The sequence below is a fragment of the Vanessa tameamea genome, chromosome 13 (genome assembly GCF_037043105.1).
Source record: "Vanessa tameamea isolate UH-Manoa-2023 chromosome 13, ilVanTame1 primary haplotype, whole genome shotgun sequence".
In the NCBI taxonomy this organism is placed as follows: domain Eukaryota; kingdom Metazoa; phylum Arthropoda; class Insecta; order Lepidoptera; family Nymphalidae; genus Vanessa; species Vanessa tameamea.
Window position 1 is genome coordinate 153,584 of NC_087321.1, and position 23,830 is coordinate 177,413.

The 23,830-nt window shown below is 33.9% G+C and overlaps 1 protein-coding gene and 2 long non-coding RNA genes across 3 annotated transcripts; all 3 read right to left on the minus strand.

Annotated features, from left to right (window-relative positions):
• Nucleotides 1–745: 745 nt before the first annotated feature.
• Nucleotides 746–13,521, minus strand: LOC135193616 (uncharacterized). Its single transcript, XM_064216840.1, has 7 exons — nt 13,438–13,521; nt 12,660–12,819; nt 12,059–12,220; nt 11,824–11,900; nt 8,998–9,105; nt 2,184–2,258; nt 746–850 (listed from the first exon to the last, which is right to left on the minus strand). Exons 1-7 carry the CDS (start codon nt 13,519–13,521, stop codon nt 746–748), a joined length of 771 nt encoding a protein of 256 aa, XP_064072910.1.
• A 26-nt stretch (nt 13,522–13,547) lies between these two features.
• LOC135193607 (uncharacterized) lies at nt 13,548–15,114 on the minus strand. The gene is made up of 3 exons (XR_010309319.1): nt 14,992–15,114; nt 14,350–14,512; nt 13,548–13,727 (listed from the first exon to the last, which is right to left on the minus strand). It is a non-coding gene; the product is annotated as an uncharacterized LOC135193607 (long non-coding RNA).
• A 5,905-nt stretch (nt 15,115–21,019) lies between these two features.
• LOC135193610 (uncharacterized) lies at nt 21,020–22,705 on the minus strand. The gene is made up of 3 exons (XR_010309322.1): nt 22,525–22,705; nt 21,381–21,516; nt 21,020–21,152 (listed from the first exon to the last, which is right to left on the minus strand). It is a non-coding gene; the product is annotated as an uncharacterized LOC135193610 (long non-coding RNA).
• Between the last annotated feature and the right edge of the window lie 1,125 nt (nt 22,706–23,830).

The following is a 23,830-nucleotide window of genomic DNA, read 5'->3' on the forward strand; positions in this document are numbered from 1 at the left end:
ACATTAAGTGCGTAAGAAATGTATTATTAGTATAGCTTCATCATCTATCGATACCGAAAATATGTATTAATTTTTGAACTAAGATATTAAAAGCAATCTATCTGTTGACGCCATTCAGAAGATAACTTTTTATTGGTTAACCAATAAAACAGTGGATTTTATCCAAAACTAGGTCTTCGGGGATAAATCTTTCAGTAAATTAGGTTCTCGGGCGGTGATTTAGGTTAAAATTGTTCGTGTAAATCTTTCGTGTCTATTGAACGTAAAAGAGTTAAAAAGACAAATGACTCGGACGTTGCGAGTATAATCGCCTGTTCGTTTAAAACTAAGCGCAATAAATATTTGAACAGATGGCGGTCCGAGCCGTTTGTTTCAGCTGATATCGATTTCAATATGTTATTTTGATTTATAGTTAGGAGAATATGTGTTCCGAAATACTATAATGTTTATGATCATTTATTAATTTAATTACCTACTATCCCAATTGTTTCAGTTAGTATATCAAATCTACTGGCTCACTCACCTGTTAAACCAAAACGCAGCGCTACAAATGTGACTATCTGGCAATAGAATAATTGGTGACTGATTGGCACTTGGGCTTTGTACCGGTTACAACCGGTTTCTACAAAGCTACTAGACTCTAAAGTGATATCGATTTTGACATTTCCAAGTAAACGTTGTATCAAAACTTTATGCGTTATTTACTTTTTTTATTAACTTAATTTATAGCGAAACAGTTACGTGGTTACGTCTGACCTCGTGTGTCTTCTCGTTTACGATCAGAGTCACTAAATATTTCTTCAGAAGATTTCAGCTCCTGTGTCGCTACAGATTGTTTGAAATTATTTTTCTGGAAAAAAACTATTGTTACATGGGCTTCATAAGATTGTAAATAAACCTATACATTTGTAATTAGATACCGAACTCGGGAAATCACCACAGAACTAAGATAACAGAGTAAAGTGTCCGATTGGTAGAATGAATCTATTATTATACAAGTGTATATTATACGTTGTTGTAATGTTAGTAATAACCGCTTTATTATACGTATTATTACGTTCTGTTAAATGGTCTTAGTTAAATGCGCCAGATGTTCCTGATACTTATTTTCAAACCGATATAACTGTATTCAAATATAATGGATGCGGCCAAATTACAAATTTCAATTAAGTTAAATCTACGATGGAGTTGCTTTAGTCCTTATAGTTTGTTAACCGGCCTGCCTAACGATGAAAAGGTCGCAGGTTCTATCCTGATCCCTCGGGCTCTTGTCGTCCTTACTCCTAGTACAAGATATAGGCAATTATTCTTCATTAAAATATTTATGTGTTTGAGTTAAATATATTTCTTTTTCTTGGTATATAATTTTGACTGATTGATTTTTAATATTGGTCTGTTTGTTTTCAATGAATCCTAATACAATTTTATTTTTCTTTAAACTATCTCGCCATATCATCATCTCATCGTACCAATTATTCGCGCTATTAATGTTGTTGCTGATTTGAAATGCTTGCACGTTATTTTTAGATATATCGAATGTGGACGAGATTCGATATATCAGGAATCCGGAATAAGATAATACTTACTGTATCCGAGTCCGACTCCGAGACTCCATGTTTAAAATATTGTCATTGTACGATACAAGTGAATCATCATTAAAAGTTTGTATACAAAGTTTATAGGGTGGATTCACATTTAGATTTCTAGGTCAACATTGCATTGTTCGTGATGGTATGGATGTTGACGTATCGTTAGATATTCGTTGCATCCCCTATTATTTCACCCTTAGTGCTCTTTAATAATATGCCCTTATACCTAATATACGTCGTATTATAATATAATATTCATTGTTTCGCTGGTCTAGTGGCTAGGTGGTAAGGCTTCATATCCCAAGGTCGAATCAACAAATCGAACCGCCAATTAATGTTAGCTTTTACAATTTTGTATCTTAGTTTATGCACTGGGTACCGTTTACGCTGTTACTCGCTATAAGCGCGTTGAGCTGTCGATCAAGCACTTAAACTCTTTCTAAGAAAAATATAAGTGAAGTATATATGTAGAAACTCGGTGAAGCTGGCGAGGGAGACCTGGCATCTCCGGGTAACATTCCCGCGTTGAGACAACTTGATTGTATCGGGTCTGGTATACTATATAAGACATAATAACGTGTTCCGTGTCCTCACCTGCGTCAGCTTGATTCTAGGAAAAGAGAGCGTTTCTTTATCTCCTATCGGAAACTCCACTACAACTTCCACACCCTGTAAATAGAATGAAATTTAATTCAATATAGAAATTGTGATGTACAATCGGGGTTAGAAAAGGTTCGTCACCTTAAGATCTATTTTCGTGTGCTCAGCATGAGCGATAATCTGCTTTACCAATTTAGCATGACATATTGCGTCACAATTTCATTATAAGTCGTGTCTAACAAAGAATAAAACAGCGTTTAATAGCTATAATAACAATAATAAGAAGCCAATCGGGATGATAATTACCAACTTTTCACGAAACCTCATAGACCACAGTCCTTCGTGAATGCTCGTGTAACATCGGAGATTAGGACATCGTCTTGTCTCTTATAAAAGAGAGTGTATAGTAGTGTACAGTAGTACTTCCTACTAATATTATAAATGCGAAAGTTTGTGTGTATGGAGCTGGCTGATTTCTCTGTGGTATGGATGGATGTATGTTACTCTTTCACGTAAAAATTACTGAACGGATTTGGATGAAATTTGACATTCAGATAGAATATGTACTAGAATAACATATAAGATACTTTTTATCCCTGGAAAACATAAAATCTCTCGGGAACGTGGGTGAAACCGCAGGACGCAAGCTAGTAGTAAATAAAATAGTAAAAACAAATAGTAATTATGGTAAAATTTATCCATTTAAACAAATCTTATTTATTTTATTAAAAACGAGTATATCCGCCAATCGTATCACTCAGCTTGTGGTCGCTGTCGCATTGACCCAACAAGGCGAGAGCATTTATGTCGGTTCCTCTGAAGCCCTCCCAGATACTTCGGCAATGTTCTACGACAGCTGCTTTGGTTCTCTAGTTATTATTTATCCACCGCTGTACCATCAAAGCCCATATATTTTCGATATGGTTTATATCCGTCGATTTTGCAGGCGGTGTATTTGCAAGTGACTTTGCAAGTGGTGGTGATTCCTTGAATCACCACCACTTCACGGAGCCGATAGAACCACTCATCACACGTCACGTCATTACATTAATCGTCACTCAAAATAACGTTTCATGTTGATATGAAACTAGACGTAATCTAAAGATGTTACACTATTATGAACCAAGTTATTATAACTAAGTTAGTTTAATTTTATATGCAGTTGTCTGTTTAGTGCTTTAGTTTTAAAATGTACTAAGAGTTTACCACTTAATAAAGGAATGAATTTGAAAACTGACGAAGGTTTTCTTACTTTGACAGTACATACTATTAATACTAGCAACAAACTTAAACTTGTTATTCCAAGTACCCGATTAAAAAGTGTTAGTAACATATAACGTACATACGTTCCCAGAAAAGTTTAAAAATATTAAATTATAAAATTTAAAACAAACGTTAAACTATTTGTGTGCTCAAGGATATTACAAAATTAATGACTGCTTAGTTTATTGCACACTTAAGGGAACGCTTCTCATTCCCTCGCCTCGCTTCGCCTCCGGGCCGTTTCTAATAACCAAAATATATTTATTGTTATTGTATGAAAACGAAAATTGTAAAAATGAACATAAAAAAAATATCCCGCTGAGTTTCTTTCATCGGTTCTTCTCAGGTCCGAGGTATTAATTTCCGAACTGGTGGTGGTAGATTTTTGACTATCAATAAGCAATATTGAATTAAAAAAAATATTTTGACTTTGATACAACTTATTTAGACCACCTGACGGTGGGACTTTTGATCGCATACGCTGAAATGCGAGAAATATGAAACACTAATTATTTCGTTGATGATGCTCGACCCAGCCCATCTCAGATGTTATTTCGTTGTGCCTTTAATTACTATAACTTCAACTAATTGACTCGTTTACTGCACAAACCACAAACCAGAGCACAGCTAATTGACGTCTTGTAGTCCAATTACTGACGGAACATAAAAAGTGATAGTGTTTTGTGTGTTACGACACTCAAACGTTTAATATTAGCTAAACCTGGCAGACTTTATTCCGCCCGTGTCACGACGACTGGTTTATAAGTTGAAGTATTGTCATCTAGTATGTCAGATTTTAAATTAACATGGTTATTTTTATTACTAACAGTATTTAAAACGGGATATTTACCATGTTTTTTATTTTTATTTGGTGGAGCTCGATATTTCGACATTATCTACGAATGTCTTGTTCACGAGACTCGTAAATATCCCGTTTTAAATACTGTTAGTAATCTAGTATGTCATCTAGTGGCGAAAATAAAGTAGAAGGTATAAAAACTCCTATTACTATAAACACTTATTTATAGTAATAAGTGAGTAGTTGTGCATCGCCAAAATCGAATGCAAAAGTATACGAGATTTAAAGTAAGGATTTTGAGATGTTTTTTTATATTCAGTATTCGACACTAACCAACTTTTTTAAAGTAACAAAATATTTACATAAATATTATTAAAAAATTAAAAATTCTGTCCATTTATCAAGCTCGAGCAAACCATATAATATTGACATTTCAACTTAATCGCAATTGGATTAAATCACATCGCATTAGACTGAGCGGAAAGCAAACGAAACGAATTAATTTGTAATTCAACACAGGGACTGGAAACGACATCATTACTATCCGCAAACGCGATACGTGCTCCTTTAACACCTAACTAAGCTGAATTATACCAGCTAAAGAGACCCCAACGACTAGCCGAAGAGACCCCGACCAAAAGGACCCTCCGTTCGTAACAATACCTTAATAATGATTGTTTGTAATCGATATTTGTAACAGTTACTGCCTGTCATTCGTGTCCCTACCGTACGACCGATATGACATTTTACAAGCGTCTATTATTTTCAGTTTTTCTATTTAAATTTTACTTTGAAGCAATAAAAAGTCTTAAAATTTTCGGATAACGCTTTAAGGACTTTTGTATTATATGTATTTTTTAAAATATTTTTACAATTTTTACAATCATTAAATTAAGGAAATGATATGTTCTTCATTGCAAAGTTATGTATTGCAAATTTACATCTGTCAAAAAGATCAAGCTAACTTTTACAGGGTATAAAGAAGAGTTAATCTTTTGTACAAAGCCCTACCACAAAGTATTCGTAAAACTTCACTTCGATAAAATTGATTAAAGTTTCAGTTGTTAATAAATTCAACGAGCTGAAGTACGTCGAGCAAGCCTGTATTGTGTATCACTCAGTGTAATAACAGACGTTTAAAATAAAAAATAAATTATAACATTCAGATTCATATAGTTTTATAGTTTTAGAGATCGTGTTGTAGCAGTAAGACATACTAAGCACCATGGTACACCTTAAGGTCATTAGCAAAAACTTAACACTCATTACGTGTGACACATTAATGACGAACATGAATAGTACGGGACCCAGATGAGAACCCTGTTATGGCACAAAGTGCATAATAAAAAATGAATACGATCGTTTCAATTGGGTGTTGTTACTGGAGCATGGAAGATAAACAGTAACTTTCTCTAGATCGAAATGAAAGTTAAACAATATCGTAGCAGCGGTGGCGGCGACTCGGCGGCGGTAAGCTAGACTAAAAACAATGTGTAGAATCAATACTCGGTCTCCGTGTACGCTGTGTATTCATTGTTGCTGAACTGTCCGAGAACTTATACTTGAACAACAATGAAGCGCTACAGACGATGAGGTATAGATACAATAATAAACTCTCTCGTCTCGTCTCAAGATATCATGGGATTTATTTTATTTTAAAAACCATCAAATCGCTTCAGAAGAACATTTGTTTCGTGAGTATATATATTGTATGATGTGATAAAATAATAATAATTGTGCTCAAAAGTTGTTCTATTAATCTAGAGATAGTCTTCAGTAAAGGACTCATCTGTTACGACGGTTCTACGAAAATCGATATACGTTACTACTGACCAACTAACTGGCACTTAAACCTTTTTTCAAGCTGTGTCAGTAGCTTCAGTTCTTCTCCAGATAATCTCATATCTGAAATTACCCTTCAACGATACTTTGAGCTTAAGATATATCTGATGGTTATGATATTCACCGTAGCGTTTTTTTAAAATATAAAGCGAGCGATAGTTTATCTTAAGATAACATATTATAGTATTTTCATCGTGAGTCACGCGTCGGGCGAGGCGAACGGTATTGTTTTAAAATATTTGAATTTTTGTATTGTTCGTATCAAGTCTAGTTGACTCGAACATCAAAAAATAAAGGAACATTATTATATGGCTTTATATTCAACTTGAAAATATGACGATTCTTTTAAGCTTATAAGAGTCCGCTTAAATAAAATACTTTTTGATTTTGACTAAATATAAGGATATGTTTATTGTATCTAGTACTTTACCTTTTTTTGTGTTTTAGTAACAGTCGCCTTGACTGTAGAAATAAAAGAAAAAAATATACTTACAAACTTACTACGGGACGCTAACATTATTATACTTCGTTTATCGTTACGAAAATGTTAAAAACACATTAAATGTGATGGAGAAGAAAACTTCCGTCGGAAAAAAATGTTCCTCATTATCAGATAGAATGGCGACGGAAACGGAGGCGTAGCCGTTCTACTGTCATTGCGAAGAAATGCGACATCGTGGTTCGTCTTCTTATTTCAAGTTCTTTATTTTTCGTTAAAACAACTGAGGCAAGAAATTTAGCAATATAATAAATATTTTAGTAATAGTTGAAAATACTAAAAATAATAATTTATTATACAATCCTACAAAAAATTGTAATTCTTTGTAGATATATTTTATGCACAGAATGTATACTGCATTTTTCGCAGTTTTAAAATGTTAGTTTCAAATTTTATTACTATTCAGCGTTTATTTAGTCTGTAATCAATCTCGGATTTCACAGTCACTGGTCTTGACATTAAAGGAAGTTAATGCTCTCGCAACTTGATAGCTGTCAATTGCGAACGAGGACGTAAACGAATCAGGGTCCTAGAGGGAGAAACAGTCTAAACAGTAAAAAAAGTAAAAAAAAAAGTGAGTTCACAGGCGTAACTTGTGAATGAATCGATCGTCTTCTGGCCTTTTGTTTGTTTTACTATTCGTGTTTTGGATTGCTGTTTTGATTAACCCTTATGTAGCTTATGTGACATTCACCGGTTTTTTTTCTAGACAAGATGTAATTCCTCCGAATCTTTGGTAGTTTTTACTTTAAATTTCAATAACTAGATGCAATGCTTTATAGGGTAGACTCGAAGCGTGCGATCAGTATTAATATTAGGCACGATAGCCGAGTTTTTATTTTGCATTCTCATTGTATCTAGTTAAGATCAGAGGCCGAGACTTCCGGCAGATCGAGTTACGTGCGTGCAGTTGGCTATTGTCTTATCCCAAATGTTACAAGTTGCTATACATATCAAACATCGACTATAGCATCCACATTAAAAACCCTTGTAAAGTTATAAGGGATTGATTTTGAAGATAAGAGGTTAAAAGTTTTGAAGAACTATTAAAAATAGCACCCTATGATCGGCCCACCGCTGGGTAATCACCGGCGTCTTCTCCCTTTACGGAGTAAGATACATGAGGATGATAAATAATTAAAACTCATTTTCATGCTTAGTACAAGTAATAAAGGCTTAAAAAAACTAAGTAGAAATAAATAATAATAATAAAACGGAAGAAGGTTATAATTTATAATATGTATCCTCATCATCATAATGGATTTATGCAAACTAATTAGCGTCAAATTACTAAAATAGCTATTCGATAGAAAATGCGGTAAACCAAATAACATCTATTAAATACCATTTTAAATATCAATCATAATATTAATGGTTTTGTTAACAGTTACCCAATCACAACGCAAGTCATTAGCGTCGCGTTCAACGGATGAATTACACGTGGATATATTTATAGTAGTGGATTCGTAAAGTAAATATAAAAATTGCAAATGGAAGAAAAAACATCCGAAAAGGATCATTCATCAACTAAAGGGCTCGTTGCTCGGACCGACTCGCGTAAGACAAACGACGTCCTTCGATCGATCGATGGTGAAGAATAAATTAAATTTGATAAAAATTAAAATTTATGTAGAACTATACTTAGACATATTATTTTGAGACATAAAAGCGCATTATTAATTTATTATATTGAAATTAAAAGTCGTAATTTTTGGTCTGTACATCACGTGACCTAAAACACGAGCCGCCATGGTGGGGCGTCAGATAGGCAAAAGCTGTAATTTAAATATCGTCGGGCATTTTGATAAACAACTTTTCCGGAGTTTTAATGCGAATAGTCTTTGCACATTACACTCCAACAATAGTGATTGTAATTCATTGTTATCCCAAAAATCAACATAAATATTTATAGCTGTTAACGTTGAATGAGTGCCAGTCGTATATTATTCTTATATACAAAACTGGTGCTTTTATCTGGCGTTTTTTTATTGTGACGTCACCAAAATGACTGACAGGGTTTTCGGGGGAATGTGTTTAAAATTTAATTTTATGTCAAGAAAACATGTTTATTTTGCCGTAAGTATATTTTTTATGGCTTTTTATTAGGAAAATCAACATTTTGAAGTACTTTTTCAAACAAAGTAGAATACTCTATTATACATTCTGAGTTCAATTCAAGTTACAAACGTTATAGAAACGCGAAACCAAAACCGCGCGCTTTGCAGTGCGGTCTATAACTAACAGTTAGCATTACTAGAAACTTGGATTGAAAGTGTTCAGTTTTCGCGGTTTGATTGAACGTAGATATGTAAACGTAAATAATATGTTCCGTTGCGCCAAACTACTATTACTCGAAGTTTGGATCGGTTTTACTACAAGGATTAAAAATAGGTGGCTGTACTCACAGAAACAGCAGCGTCGACAACTAAGTACAAAGGTTTCTGCGTGTGCTCGACGTTGGCCTTGCGAAGGAATAGCCGGCGATGGCAAACTTTCTTCGCTTCCAATACGACCTGTTAACATAAATTATTCACGGGATTAAAGTAATGGGAAAACTTTAGTATAAAGTCTTCCGACTCTTCCCCGACGTCAAGATAGGAAACGAACTTGAATGTTTTATAAAACAATTGATACAAAATCAAAATTTATCTAAATCGAAATTTTCTTATAAACGCACTTTTAAATCGTCATGTTGCAATATTAAATTAAAAGTAAAGATTCTATTCTATTCCACCGGGGGGACCAGCAACTCGGTATTTAATTTTGTCCAACACTTTAATTAGAGTTTATGTCAAAAAAGTACAAATAAATTTACATCACATCCCGCCAGGAAATCAAAGAATGCAAGTCCTTGCTTTTTTATTATTAATATTACTACTAGCTGTGCCCGCGACCTCGTGCGCGTTTGAATTTAATAATAAAGTTAAGTTGTAGCCTAAGTTACTTCTTATTACAACAGCTATCTACCAGTGAAACTCCTGTCCAAATCGGTCCAGCCATACCAGAGATTAGCCAGAACAAACAGACAGACAAACAAACAAAATTGAAAAAATGTTACTTTGATATATGCATACATATTATGCATTAAGTAAAAAGCGGTTATTTTAATATTACAAACAGACACTCCAATTTTATTATATGTATGTAAAGATAATCTTTTATTAAGCATATTAATTCTTCTTTCGAGCACGGGATTTAAAGACCAAGCTACAAATAAATTTGGAATTTTATTATCTTATCTTGATACAGAAACGAATGCCGCGCCTCGGGGAGGATGTGTTCACCATGATGTGGTAAAGTTTAATATTTAACTGTAAAATATAGAATCTGGAAGCAGAAGCTTACGAGAAAATGACTTCGATTTTAGTGGAGAATTATGACTCAGAAGTACCTCCTGGAATTAAGTACATGTTTATTTTTATTTTATTTATATAATTAGGTTAATTCTATAAATTTATATTACTTTCGTGGAAGTTGTACCAGTCCCGATGTTCATTTCTTAGGAGCTTAGTGTTCAAAGTATCCACATTTTAAAAAAGTTTATAGCGAATTTAATTTCTTTGGAATCAAATATTTATTTATTATAAAATGCCTCGATTCGTACTGAATAGAATTTGCTTCTTTTTTACAAACTACCATTGTAGTTCTGAGTACGACACTATACTACTTCAGTTTTTGCAGATAGTGTTAGAACTGGAGAATGAGATAGGCTAGTTTTTAGTATCGCGTGTAAAAGCTACAATTTTTTTTTGATATCTCCCGCGAGCTGTCTCTTTCAGAATGCCCGTCGTGTCCGAAATTCTTCTAGTTGAACGTCACTGTTCTAATTTTGGTCAAATTTATTAAAGGCCGAAGCGTTATTAATCTAAAAATATTTCATAAAAATACATTAACTGTATCTGATAGGTTGTATAAAAATGAGTAATAATAAATCTGAACCAAGATCGTGAGCAAGGTCGTTCGAACGATATTGAAAAAGTTATAACGACGCGTAAAAGGACAATACATTTTGTGTATCGTTGTGGAAAATTGAAAAACTTGTAAGTAATGCTTGTGTACATGTTAAATATTTTTGTTCCTTGACTAAGCCGAGGGCAACGACCATGACGAAAATGATAGTATATCGATAATGTTTTGTATGTATTAATAATTACTTTCCACGCGAGCCAACATATTAGAACTCCTTGGTGCCGAACACCTTGAAATTTATAAAATTTTAACGCGGTAAATAAAACATCGTGAGGAAACCTGTGTGAAATGAAATACAGCGTCAAGCGATAATACGATTAGCCGCATTCGAGCTGCGTGATGAAAAAACCTCCAAATCTACACAAAAAAGAGGAATTAAAGCCTCAGCCTTTAGTCTAGCAGTATGTTATTTATATACTGTAACTTTAATTCCAAGTGAAATAGCAGAGGAAAATATACGAGAGAATATTGTAGAAAATCAAAAGGAATTAATATTTTTTTCAATGTTTCCTGAAAAAATGGACAAAGTGTGATAATTACTTTTGGGATAACAGTAGCAATACTAAATTTATTGACTTCCCGGAAAAAGTTATTGCAATGAACCCGATATTCTATCTGTAGGATCTGATATATTAGGTATAATGTTACCTATTTGATGTTATGTATGTTAAGTCTTTGTTAAATTTTAATCATTATGTATTTAGTATCAGTGGGAATTTAGCTGGTATATGTACTGGTGTATATTATTATGCCAAGTGTCATCATTATCATTATCGTTATTTGTTTCCCTAAAATAAAAAAATACTATATTGATTACGAAGTCCTCATATGTATCAAATAAATTAATATTTCTCATTATACGGTCACTATAAAATGTCTTGGTAACTAATTAGGAAACAATTTATAACAAAATTGTCAAACCTGCTTGAATATATTATACTAAATACAATAACTGACTTCCTTGTACATACAATCTCACAACCTACCCGATGGAACGACAACATTTCCCCTGGAAGAACTGCTTTGGGAGACTTACATTTATTTACAAAATATATCTCGATTTAAGTCCAATTTTAAGGGTCGAATTTTATGTACTTTTGAAGAGCGTTGATTACTATGTAATTAATATTATAAAAATAGGACTAATTTTATCCCACGCATAACTGTGCAATTACAATGATTAAGTTTTTGTGGAAACTTATCGAATATTTTTTTGTGTAAAATATAAAACTACTGGAACATAACTTAATTTTAGTTCTTACCATAATGTCTACCTCGGAATGGCCTCTGATTTTAAATTGCTCTGGTGCAAAAGTTACTGCTACAAATTCTTCATGTTCTGAAATAAAATACTTAATTTATGGGTATAATTATTAATTTCTTGTTCAGCGGTCAAAAAAAGCACTGTCTAATGTTATCAACGATACCAATTATTTTAACGATAACGCCATACGAATAACTTACGATTTGAAATATATTATAAGAAATTAATTTTACCAATAGCCGGCTCCCACTTGACACTCGTAGGTAGCGGAGTAATGTTCGTGATTCTGAGTCGACAGCACGAAGTGTCTCCGAGAGTGAGCGCTGTGCTGGGACGAAGCACCGCAGAACCGCGGGGGCTGTTGTCCAGACCAGTATCTAAAGCGCACCCTTCACCTGTACGCACCCAAAAGTCATAAGCATAAAAACTTAAAAACTCTTAACCAAGTATGCAGAAAACTTACAAAAAAATAGGTTTTTAAATCGTCATTTTACAGATATACAATTTAACTGAACTATAATATTATATATATATACTATTCGATATTAAAAATTTCATTTAAAGAGGATTGATCTTTTTGCGCCAACTGAAGATGAGAGTCTTGCAGTTTACAACTAAATAGAATTAAAACAAAACTTTTCGAAATTCATTAAAAAAAAATCTGAATAAACGCGAAGTTTCACGGGAGACTGTAGAGGAATCGCTGATGCAGCGAGCCAGTTCCACATGCGACCCAGATCGACGAGTTCTCATCAACAGAATATAGTTTTCGTAATATAAAAAACACAAGTATATTTATTTATCGTATCAGTGATATAACAGCGAGCTACCTACATTCTTGTCGTTTATCCCCATAGCAAGGTAAAGCGCGCAAAACGAGGCGCGGTGCCAACACTCGGTACGCGATCAACGAAGCTCGCGCCTCCACGCCCGGAACTGCTTCCGGCGTGTCGGTGCGTCGCACTTGTATAAGGGTCGCCACACATCCATCTGTCTGATAACAAATAAAAAAAACTAATTTATATAAAAAATCAAGTTGTCCTTTGAAGGCGCTGAGGTACTGGAGGCTAAATAATATTAATCATTGTTCATATCACCGATGCGGCACCTATCCTAGGAATTAAGATATTTTATTCCTTGCTTACTTAGTTTTCAATTTGAAACACAAAAATATAAAGTAATGCTTGAAGGAAACATATCTTCATATGAATTTTGTTGCTTAAGTTTTAGTTTGCAATAAAGAATACATAAATAATAAATAAAAAGGACTAGAGATCATTTTTTCATCTCTTCACCACGTAAAGGGTACTACACCACGTAACTAACAGAATGGAAAATTTATCCGAGTGCTCTCGATACACGAATTTTAGTACGAAACAATTCTCTTTGATTCGAATACAAACTATCGAAGTGTCAAAGTAATAGTTGAGTTCTCGAAAGAATATATTAAAAAACCCAACAGGTCAAAGAGAGGTCTCGTATTGCACGAACATTAATCACTGTCTCGTTGGTTCAGATAATTAGGTTAAAGTAAAATTTCGTATTGAAATTCATCATCGTTTACCAATCATGGAAGAGAAGTGAGTGCACCTGTGTTTGCTAACATACTCGCACAGTCAGCTAGACATTCTTGAGAATGTCCGTTGCATTTGAAATTGGTCACGAGGCCATAAGTGATACCATCTATATGCTCCATAAATTTTACTTAAAACTCACGTCAGGGGCTGTGACGCTATAAAACAGTTGCTCTCGATGTGAGTGCTGTAATGATCCACGGGTCGGAGTCAACAAAGAACAGGTACAAGCGCGACTGTGACACGTCACACAAGGGAGTTGGTCTCTGCACGCGTCAGCAACACCACGCTCGCCCAGCCAGCGACAACATGTAGCAATCCATTCAATCTGACACAGAAAGTTTACCAATTTGTGGTAGCACAAAGAAAGTTTAATAACATACAAACAAGAAATAATATTTATGTTTAATTTAGTTCAAAATGACAAAAAATGTTTTTTTTTTCTGACTATATCTATATCGTTATAAAATCACGTCACTTAGACTGGGATGGAATATATATTTAATAGTAATAAGCTTTATTTTCAATGATTTTGTAGAAATTTAAATTAAAATTCACATTGATTGCTTACTTTCTTCTTGACATAATACGTCACTTTAATGTCCATTTTGTTTTACGAAGTAATTGTTTTGTACAAAATAAGAGCAATAAGAGATTTTTATATGCATAAGTAATATTGATGATAAAAAAGCGTGGAGTTAATGCTTGTTGACTTCCAGGCAGGAGACATAACATACATATATAACTGTATTTAACTAACATGACTATTTTTAGATGTTGAAAAAGAGTAACTACTGAGTTTCTTGCAGGTTCTTCTCGGTAGTATCTGCATTCCGAACTAGTGGTAGCTTCACTTAATATAGTTTGTTAAATGACGATTCAAAAGTGCTTGTAAAAGCCTACTTGAATAAAGTATATTTTGATTTTTGTTTTTTTTTTAATTCACTCACATCTTCATAGGTGTCATTGTGTACGGTGAACTCGGCGGTGACAGTTACACCGGGAGCGACCAATCCGAGCCATATAAATGTGGGCGTAATCGAAGGATGTCGAGGGTAACAATATTGTTCTATAACAGTAGTCACTGAGCATTCTTTATCATGTGATGTTAACCTGAAAATGACAAACAATATCCAAATAATGCCAATTAGAAACAAAATTAAAATACAGTATTAGACCAGCAGTGAGAATAGGGTTGAGAAAACTATTAAAGTTTGCTATCCCCGTGGTTTGGTTTGAATGGTAAGTGAACCAGTGTAATTATAGGAACATGAGACATAATATTAGTGATATATCCAGCGTAGACTCGAGTATATCCCAATGCTGCGCAAAGGTTCTCTCGAGGAGAAGGTTGGGAGCTTGTTCCACCAAGCTTCTTCAATGCTGGTTGGTGCACGTGGTAGAATTTCAATGAAATTCGACATATCCTGTTGTTCTCATGACATTTTCCTACACAACAGATCTCGGGATAAATTATAAACAGGAGTTAAGCACATGGAAACTCAGATGGTTTACTAGCCTTAAAATAAAAATATGTTTTTATTTAAAAAAAAATGGCAGGTATACGTTTGGTAAGCCCGTGTATTGATTACCTCAGGACGTCAGCAAGCGGGGATTTATGGGATAGCGGAATCAATAAAGTCGTTGATATGGGTCGCCCGGGACTCGTCTTCATAGGAGATGGGTTCGCTAACATTTCCCAGTTTGTTGTAATGCTCGATACACCGCTGAGTTGAGTTACATGAAATTGTGTGGCTACCATCTTTACCCTTAAAGAATAAATGCGTATTTATTTTGTATTTTCAAAAATATAATTACTATCTGAATTTTGTTTCGATTTTACATTAACTTTATGATAAACCGGAGAAAAAAATAAGAATATTAGAGATTTCTTGATAACAAGTATTACTTATATTAATTCAATATAAAACTATATTAAAATACCTTCTTGAATGTGGTAGCCGTAGATAAGACGGTTCAATTGTGAATCTGACTGGAGCCACTTCCCACCAAACCTCCATCTGCCCGCACACCACCTCACACGTTTCGCGTGACCAAACCTTTGTAAAAATATCAACAAACATAGGACATGTTACCATAACGAAAGGATCATAAAAATCTTTTAATTTCCAGTAAAAACCGCGCCACTGTAGGAGATGTATTGGAGAAAAATGAACAGAAGAATGACACATGAAAGTTTTCTTGTGAAATCGATTAAATTCAACACAGCTATTATCTGTTACTCTATACAAATTACTTGTAGCTCTTTGATGATGTTTTTGTATTGGATTATATTAAACGCGACTGAAATAATGTCCTTGAAACAAATAAATACAAAATGTTTCGTAACTTTATCAATTCCATTTATTTTGCTATTTATTGTATGTAGAAGAAGATATTATCAGATTGTAAGTCACCTTCGCCCACAGGTCATGGTTCTGCTAGAAGACAGTTTACTCTTTATGTGCGTTTACACTGTTGACGTACCGTAGGGTTAATATATCTTTGAGGTTTTAATGATGCTGACTATACATACTTTAACGATATTAAGTTTTTAAATATACCGCAGATATTCCAGGAATAGCGTTTTCTTCGACAGTCTTATGGCTTAAAATCAGTGATTCATTTTCTACCGTGATGCTCTCTCTTGGAACATCATTCAGTATCAACCTAAAAAGTTATGTATGTATAGATTTATATTGTAAATCACGAAGCAAATGCTGTCTTGCACAGCTCGTGTGGTTGCAAGCAAAATTCTCAACGGGAGGGTTTGAAGTTTTTTTCACTTCAGTGCTCCATTTTCTGTGGACACGCATAATTAATAAGATTGAATTTAACATGCAAGACGAAACTTCGTGAACTCCCAGTACTTTCCTCAACTTCCAAACACAAGTTATTTATAAGCGTAATCTAAGTAAATTAAATACTTACCCAGATTGCAACTTACAATCTTGTATAAGGTTCCATGTTCTATATGTCCCGAGTAATCTCGGCTTAACTATGGCTTTATTTATTATTACTTTATATTTATTATTTATTATAACTTAAAATATAATTACTAATTTAAAAAAATCGTATACAGTTCAAACACAGGGAATAGGGGTCAGGGTTCTGAGCATGTAAGATGTACAAATACCTGCATAAGATGACCTCGTATACTTTTATTTAAAAAAACCGGCCAAGTGCGAGTCGAACTCACGCACGAAGGATTTCGTACCATGGAATTGGTAAAAAACAGTAGGTACACATTATTATTAATATTGAGCAAAAATAGGCAAAAAATGCCGTTTTTTGTATGGGAACCCCACTTAAACATATACATGGATATTTATATATATATTTATTTATATATATTTATATATATATTTATTTATATATATATATTATAGTATTTGGTGTTATAGCGTCAACAGAAATATATAATTTGTGAAAATTACAACTGCCTAGCTATTGTGGTTCTTGAGAAACAGCCCGATAGCAGACAGACATACAGACGGACGGACAGACAGCGAAGTCTTAGTAATAGGGTCCCGTTTTTAATCTTTGGGTACGGAACCCTAAAATCTTGTTATAATAAATGAAGCATTTTTTAAAGGCTTAAAAATAAAAATATACTGAAGTAATTAGTAAGGAAATTCAAACTTACATGAGGACAGCCCGGTGGGCGCCCGACTGAACACCGACATTTGGTACACTAACCACCACTTGCATGGTTGATCGCGGGAGAATGCAACCAGATGGCGTGTCTACAACTAGTCGCGTCAACTCTTTATCGTTTGAAGGTTGTATCGTACCATCACCCTGAAGTCGTGCCAGCCAAAGTTACAATTTTATAATTATATAATTTAAGGCTTAATTTGCGGGACTTATTACAGAGCACAACTGTGTGCGCAAACACAGATGTACTCTCAGTTCCCCCACACTCATAATCTGGGGAGGGCAAGTCTCATATGGTCGAACAGAGTTCAAAATTTGGATATCGGGGTATTTCTTGCTTATTGAGGAAAAACTCTAATAACGTTATAACGGCTCGACCGAGGCTTAGGACCACGGGATCTGACTTCGGCTTTATAAGCTGGACACTCGACCAAGTCACTAATGTTATCAGTATGACGATACTTCCTGTAGTACAAATTAGTCGTACCTTTTCCGAGAGCAACTTTGCTTCCTTAGCACCGGAACATAGATCATCACTATTTTTATTATCGATTAATCTTAAGCTATCCCAGCAACAGCAAACGCCCCACGGTCTTGCACTCCAATAGTAGTTGTAATAGAGTGGGCTGTGATATAACAGGGTATTAAAGAATTATTATGATATTTTGTTTCAACCACCATTAGGGCAGTAGCATTGTTAGTATTTAACTTAACCTGGCTGTAAGTTAAACTTAAATTTTCTCACACATTAGATAGGATAATTTATCAACACACAATGCCTTAAGTACTGACGGAGATATTTATTTTTATTTCATATTATAGGGCAAATCAAAATTCAATAATAACAAATACTATATACATTAGCGCAATTTACGAATGGTGCCTACACGACTTACTGTTATTTTAGCCGTATTACATATTCAAATACCTGTGATTGACAATGTTTATTGTCGCTGAGAGGGAGCGATGCGGAAATGCAACACCAAGATTAACATAATATTCGCAAGCTGGGTCGTCTTCACTACAAATATCATAGTTCTTATCGTGAGCCTGCTTTGGGTACAATTAAAATACATTTAGAATTACTATAAAAACCCAGACAACACGTGCATCTTGCAAAAAGATTTCGAATTAAGATCCAGTCAAACACCACCGAATTTTCATGTGTTTTAGTTTCATTAATAATGTTATTATTTATTTTATATGCCATGTTTTAAAGCAAAACATCGCGAGAAATCCTGTATGTGTCTGATGAAAATCTGCCACATAATATTTATCCACTAAGCCGTACGAGCAGCGCGGTGGAATACTTTTCAAATATTCTCCGAGCCTTGACATAGGATATTTATAGGCCCTTACTATATAAGACCGAATAGTTACATACATTATAAATAGTCAACCAAGTGCACTACATACACGTATTATATTGAAGTGTACAATACCTCATTGACGTATTATATGATAAGCAATCTGACAAGCCCAAAGAAAAATCACACGTAGGACCTATGTTAATGTAATTTCTGAGATAATTATTAATTGTCAATTGCAAAGCCCTGTAACTTTTAAAAGCCTGACTGAGAATTCGAACCGAGTTTAGTTAGATAAAGAGTAGCTAGTTACTTAATCAACGAAGCGGTTAATCTATGTACAAACGTATTTTGTTTAAACATCATACCTGAACTGCTATATGTTTTGGCGAATATGGCATCGTATCAGCTACGAGATTTAGAGGTCGCACAATTGCAGTAGAAGATATTATTCTCAAAGCGGTAGAGTGAAAACCAATGCTAGTTGCGCGGCACGCAGCTACACCATTCACAGTATCAGCACCTGACCACCGGACCGGTGACATAAAAAAAGAGTCGACCGCTATACCATATCTTTGTGTATTCTCAGATCGATCGACTGCAAACTATGAAACAGAAATTACTTACAAATAGTTTCGAGATTTACCTAAAATAAATAAATACCGTTGTGTCACAGCTATTTTATATTCAGTTCTCATTTGATCGGAACATTTTTTGATGTCGTATGATCTACATTTTTTGTCACGTTTTCTGACTTTAATTATTGTTTGTTGCGTTAGTTGGGAATATAAAGGTGTAGTTGTATGTAAATTTGATCGAAATGTTATAATAGAATGCGTAAGGTCATCAAAATTTTAAATAAGTACTTATACACGACAGTCGTATGGGAGAGTAATGATTTACCACGTCAGCCGATTGTATATAATTTTGTATAGAAAAAATAGTAAATTCAAATAAAATTAAGATATTAATTGCAAATTCATTTGGAATATACCTATACATTTTGTAAATACTATAATTATTATATTTATTAATTTTAATATTGCTACTACCTGGATTGAACAGTCTATCCATGAATCTTCAGAAAGCAAAAAGAATGTTGCATGCTTTGTATCGCAACGTAGAAGAAGCTGTGCACGATGAACATCTCCCAAAAGTTTCGCTCCAAGGTCTAATACATCAGTAACAGTTGCCGTCGTTTGGGAGACACTTGAACTACAGGATACCTTGTTTAGAACTAAAACTGTAACATCCATTTTGTAATACCATTACTAAACAAAATTATAAACAACAATTAAAAGATACAAAAGTGAAATTTCCGTTTCATTTAATAATAATAAATTACCCAATTTCCTATCCTTAATTCTGTTTGGGGACTTAAAAAGGAGGTTATCAATTTAACCTTTTTTCAGGTAAGGAGGCTTGTGGATTTGTGACTTTTTCTGTGTATAATACTGAATATAGTGGCTTACTGTGAACTGATTTAAAGATTTTTTTATTTCATTGAATGAATTATTAACTATATAAAATCCACTCATAAGGTTTTTACCACCTTTAAAATGTAAAATTAGAGGATTCGATTTATTCTTTAGTTATACATTTATTTTTATAAATCTTTTTTTATCATAAAAACACAGTAATAGTAATAAAAAAAGTGTCTGTGACATACGGACGGATAGACAGACAGACATGACGAATCTATAAGGGTTCCGTTTTTTACCATTTGGAACCCTAAAAAGAATAATACTGATGGATAACTATGTTTCTTTAAATGGTGGGTCATTTGAGCAGTGCCGATTCGTTTAATCGATCTTATAAAGATATTTATCAAAAAATTATTCTTACTTTTAATCAATTAAGCACTCAGTCTTGAGTTACCAGTACCACAAATATATTTTATACAACAAATATTTACGAAGAAATATCGTAGTGAGTAAAATTTATTATCAAAAAGTGTTTTATTGATTTGTTTTACTACGAATTGTTTAACAGAGCCAATATTTTTATACTTTCAAGCGACGGTGGTTCCATGAAACACGCAATAGGAATACACAGTGTCCGTCCGCTGGAAACTCGTACTTGCAGCTGATCTGTAAGCGCACGTACGTCCTTTGGACGATAATAGATTTTCATCTCGGCCACTGACCCCGATGTGACAACTAGGCGGGAACAAAGTTCGACGTCCAGCTCACGTCTTGACGGGGGACGGATTGAAAGACGGATTTCGAATTTCGAAATGTTGACCAATCTGAGAGGTTGCTAAAATTTTTCACGAATGAAAAGTCAATAACATGATATGACATACAATATTATAGTCGATTCCAAAAGCGAGAGTAAAGGTAAACTAAAAAACTTTTTGAACTTTGATTGAAACTACATATTAGTCTGAATAATCATTAAAAAATTCGGTATGTTGTAAACTCAAAACGTATGAATTATGGATTCGTGAAAAAATACCGTTTTGAATGTCGATGAAGTTGCTGTCAGAACTTTGGAAGAAAATGTAGAATGGATGCCAGAACTGTCTGTAGTGCATAATATAGCAGAGCTATTAATAAATCCCATGGAACATCGGAACATTACAATAATGAAGGGTTCGTTTATCTTCACTTCTCGCATTGGAGTATACATAAGTTGTACCACTTTTAATAGTTACCGTATGCAGTTGTCCGACTTTGAAATTTATGAAATCTAATTTCGGAGGTATACAGATTATATAATCAGGCAAAATTGGAGAAAAAGATAAGAATTGTTGTGGAGGACCAGGTCTCGGTATTATTTCACCAATACTGAAAATAAAATGATTATTTTAGTGGTAAAATTTTGCAAGTAAATTTAAAATTATTTTAGCGTAACAAATCGACTATTAACATATCAGTCTGTAAGTTTTAGTGTCCATACAATTAGCGTATGTATTTTTGAAAACGGAATACATCAATACCAATTAATGTGTTGTAGTAGAATAACAGTTGGTCTAACATCATAATGAAAACAAGTATTTGATACCAATACCGTACCTCATCGATTGCAGCGTCTCATTGTCGTTCGGCTGAAGTTGTTCGTTTAGAACGAGCGGTGAACTTTTTCTTTCAACAACAGTTACGTCACCGGAACTTCTATTCAATATATTTTTAACCCATAGACTGTCTTCACCTGCAGGTGATGTCAACTTATATGATGCCATCTAAAATATCTATGGCATATAATTCTTAAAACAACGTCCAAAACAGCAAAGGGTAATTGAATAATTATGTTGTTTGTTTAGTGGTTGTGTATGTACACGTCAACTACTGAAATTCTGATGTAGCTGAACAAGGTGATTTATTATATTCTATTAGCAGCTTGTAAATTTCCCACCGCTGGGCTAAGGCCTCCTCTCCCTCTGAGGAGAAGGTTTGAAGCATATGCCACCACGCTGCTTCAATGCGGGTAGGTGGAATACACATGTGGCAGACTTTCGTTGAAATTAGACACATGCAGGTTTCCTCACGATGTTCTCCTTCACCGCCGAGCACGAGATGTATTATAAAAACAAATTAAGTACATGAAAAATCAGTGGTGCATGCCTGAGTTTGAACCCGAAATCATCGGTTAAGATGCACGCGTTCTAACCACTGGGCTATCTCGGCTCTATTATTAATATTCTTTGTTATATATAAATACATGATATCGCTTACATACGTTGATAAGTTTAAGAGTTCTTTAATAATCGTCAAAGAAAAAGATTCACCCTTGAGTCAATTATTCACTCAAATACTATTTGGAAATTTCATTGAAATAGTTTCCACTTTCTGCTTAAAACTTTTGCAATTATTCAAAAGTCATTAACAATTACAGAACATCGATAACCATATTATTTCAGTTAAAACAATAAGGTAGACATTAAAAATTTAGTCATCAACCCATATTGAAAACTCAACACATGGAATTTTCCTTTCTTGGATTTTTTTTTATGTTGCATTTGACTCCGACATTAAAATTTGACCTCCAACACTGAACTTGTAGTTAAAACGCGATAGCGAAACATCAGATTATCATACGTGGTATTGGACCATAGATATAATCATAGAGAATGAAAACATTAAATCAATATAACTGTAAGTAATATTTGTAACTTCAGTGGTCTTCGTCTTATATCTATAAAACAAAAATAAAAATTACAATTAGCACTCTGTTCAAAAGAAGGCTTCAAATCTTGCCTCCCTATAAGCCCAGCTTCCTGTTTCCATGTCTCCGCTGAAAGCACGGGGGAATGTAGTTTGTAAATGTTTGGGAGAGCATCCCTTGCAAGTCGTTTGACATATTCGTTTTGTAACTTTACTTCTTGCTGATACAGCTTCTTGAATTCCGCAGAGATTTCTGGAATCTGAGCGATGAAAATATCTATTGGATGTATTTATTGTTTGCTACATAAACGTTTATAATCCACTTACTTGATGACATGAATTAACTTTTATTAAAAGAAAACTTATATAAGTGTGAATTTTTAAATAAAATGACGTAATTAACGGGGACAGTGATGTAATCTAAGAACTACTCCAATTACCCGAGGCAAAACAAATACCGAGTGACTATCTTTCGTTGTTTCGTTTTCGATATTCAGTTCTTTGTTCTTTTTTCCTTGAAATGGTTTATTGGAAGGAGGTGTCACGTAGTCCAAGTCTCGGAATACTTCGCGCAGCACTGAGCTGACATCTGCACACACTGCCCCACTATTTACAAATACAAATATAATTATATCTACAGAAGTTTCATTTAATACAAATATTTTTGTTGTGACCTCGCAGGTCCCAGGTTGCAAATTGCAGGTGTATTAATGTATAAATATATTTTTTCAAAACAAACTACTAGCTAACAATAAGAAATTCAATAAATCAGTTTTGGTTTTATTAAAAATCGAGCCCGAGACTCTTGAGTAATTTTTGACCAATGAATATCTCGATTAAATAAAAAAGTTAACTCGACTTTGATTCAGAAAGTGATTGTATGTTTGTGTTTAAAAGAAAAATCTAAATATTCTTTATTCACGTAGGCTCTTATAAGCTTAACTTTTGAATCGTGAAGATAGAAGACTAGAGCTACCCTGGGCCCCAAATGGAGATATCGAGTATAATCTACAAAAAAACTTAGTAGTTACTGTTTTAGTCAAATCTCTAATTTTCTCAGCTATATCCATATAATTTCTATATCAGGTTCTGTTCCAAAACAATTGATTAATAACTCCACGCTTCAATCGTCCACTTACTCTTATATCGTGTAATAAACCTTTAAATATTTGTTACATAGGATGTAAATATATAAATTGGCCAAGTACGATATTCGCAGAATCTTATGTTAGAAATACCTAGAAGGAAGGAAGTTTCAAATTTGCGGAGTACCTTGTAGGTAAATTTGGGTTTCTCGTATTTATGCAACGATCTCTGTTGATATTATCTCTAGTGTTGTGATTATACGTATGTATATAATA

Excerpts from the sequence above, each read along its gene's own strand:
- LOC135193616 (XM_064216840.1), bottom strand. The coding sequence starts at position 13,521 with ATGGAGCATATAGATGGTATCACTTATGGCCTCGTGACCAATTTCAAA. Across the intron at positions 12,221-12,659 it reads TGGGGATAAACGACAAGAAT|GTGAAGGGTGCGCTTTAGAT; the intron begins GTAGGTAGCTCG and ends GGGTGCGTACAG. Across the intron at positions 9,106-11,823 it reads ATTCCGAGGTAGACATTATG|GTCGTATTGGAAGCGAAGAA; the intron begins GTAAGAACTAAA and ends TTATGTTAACAG.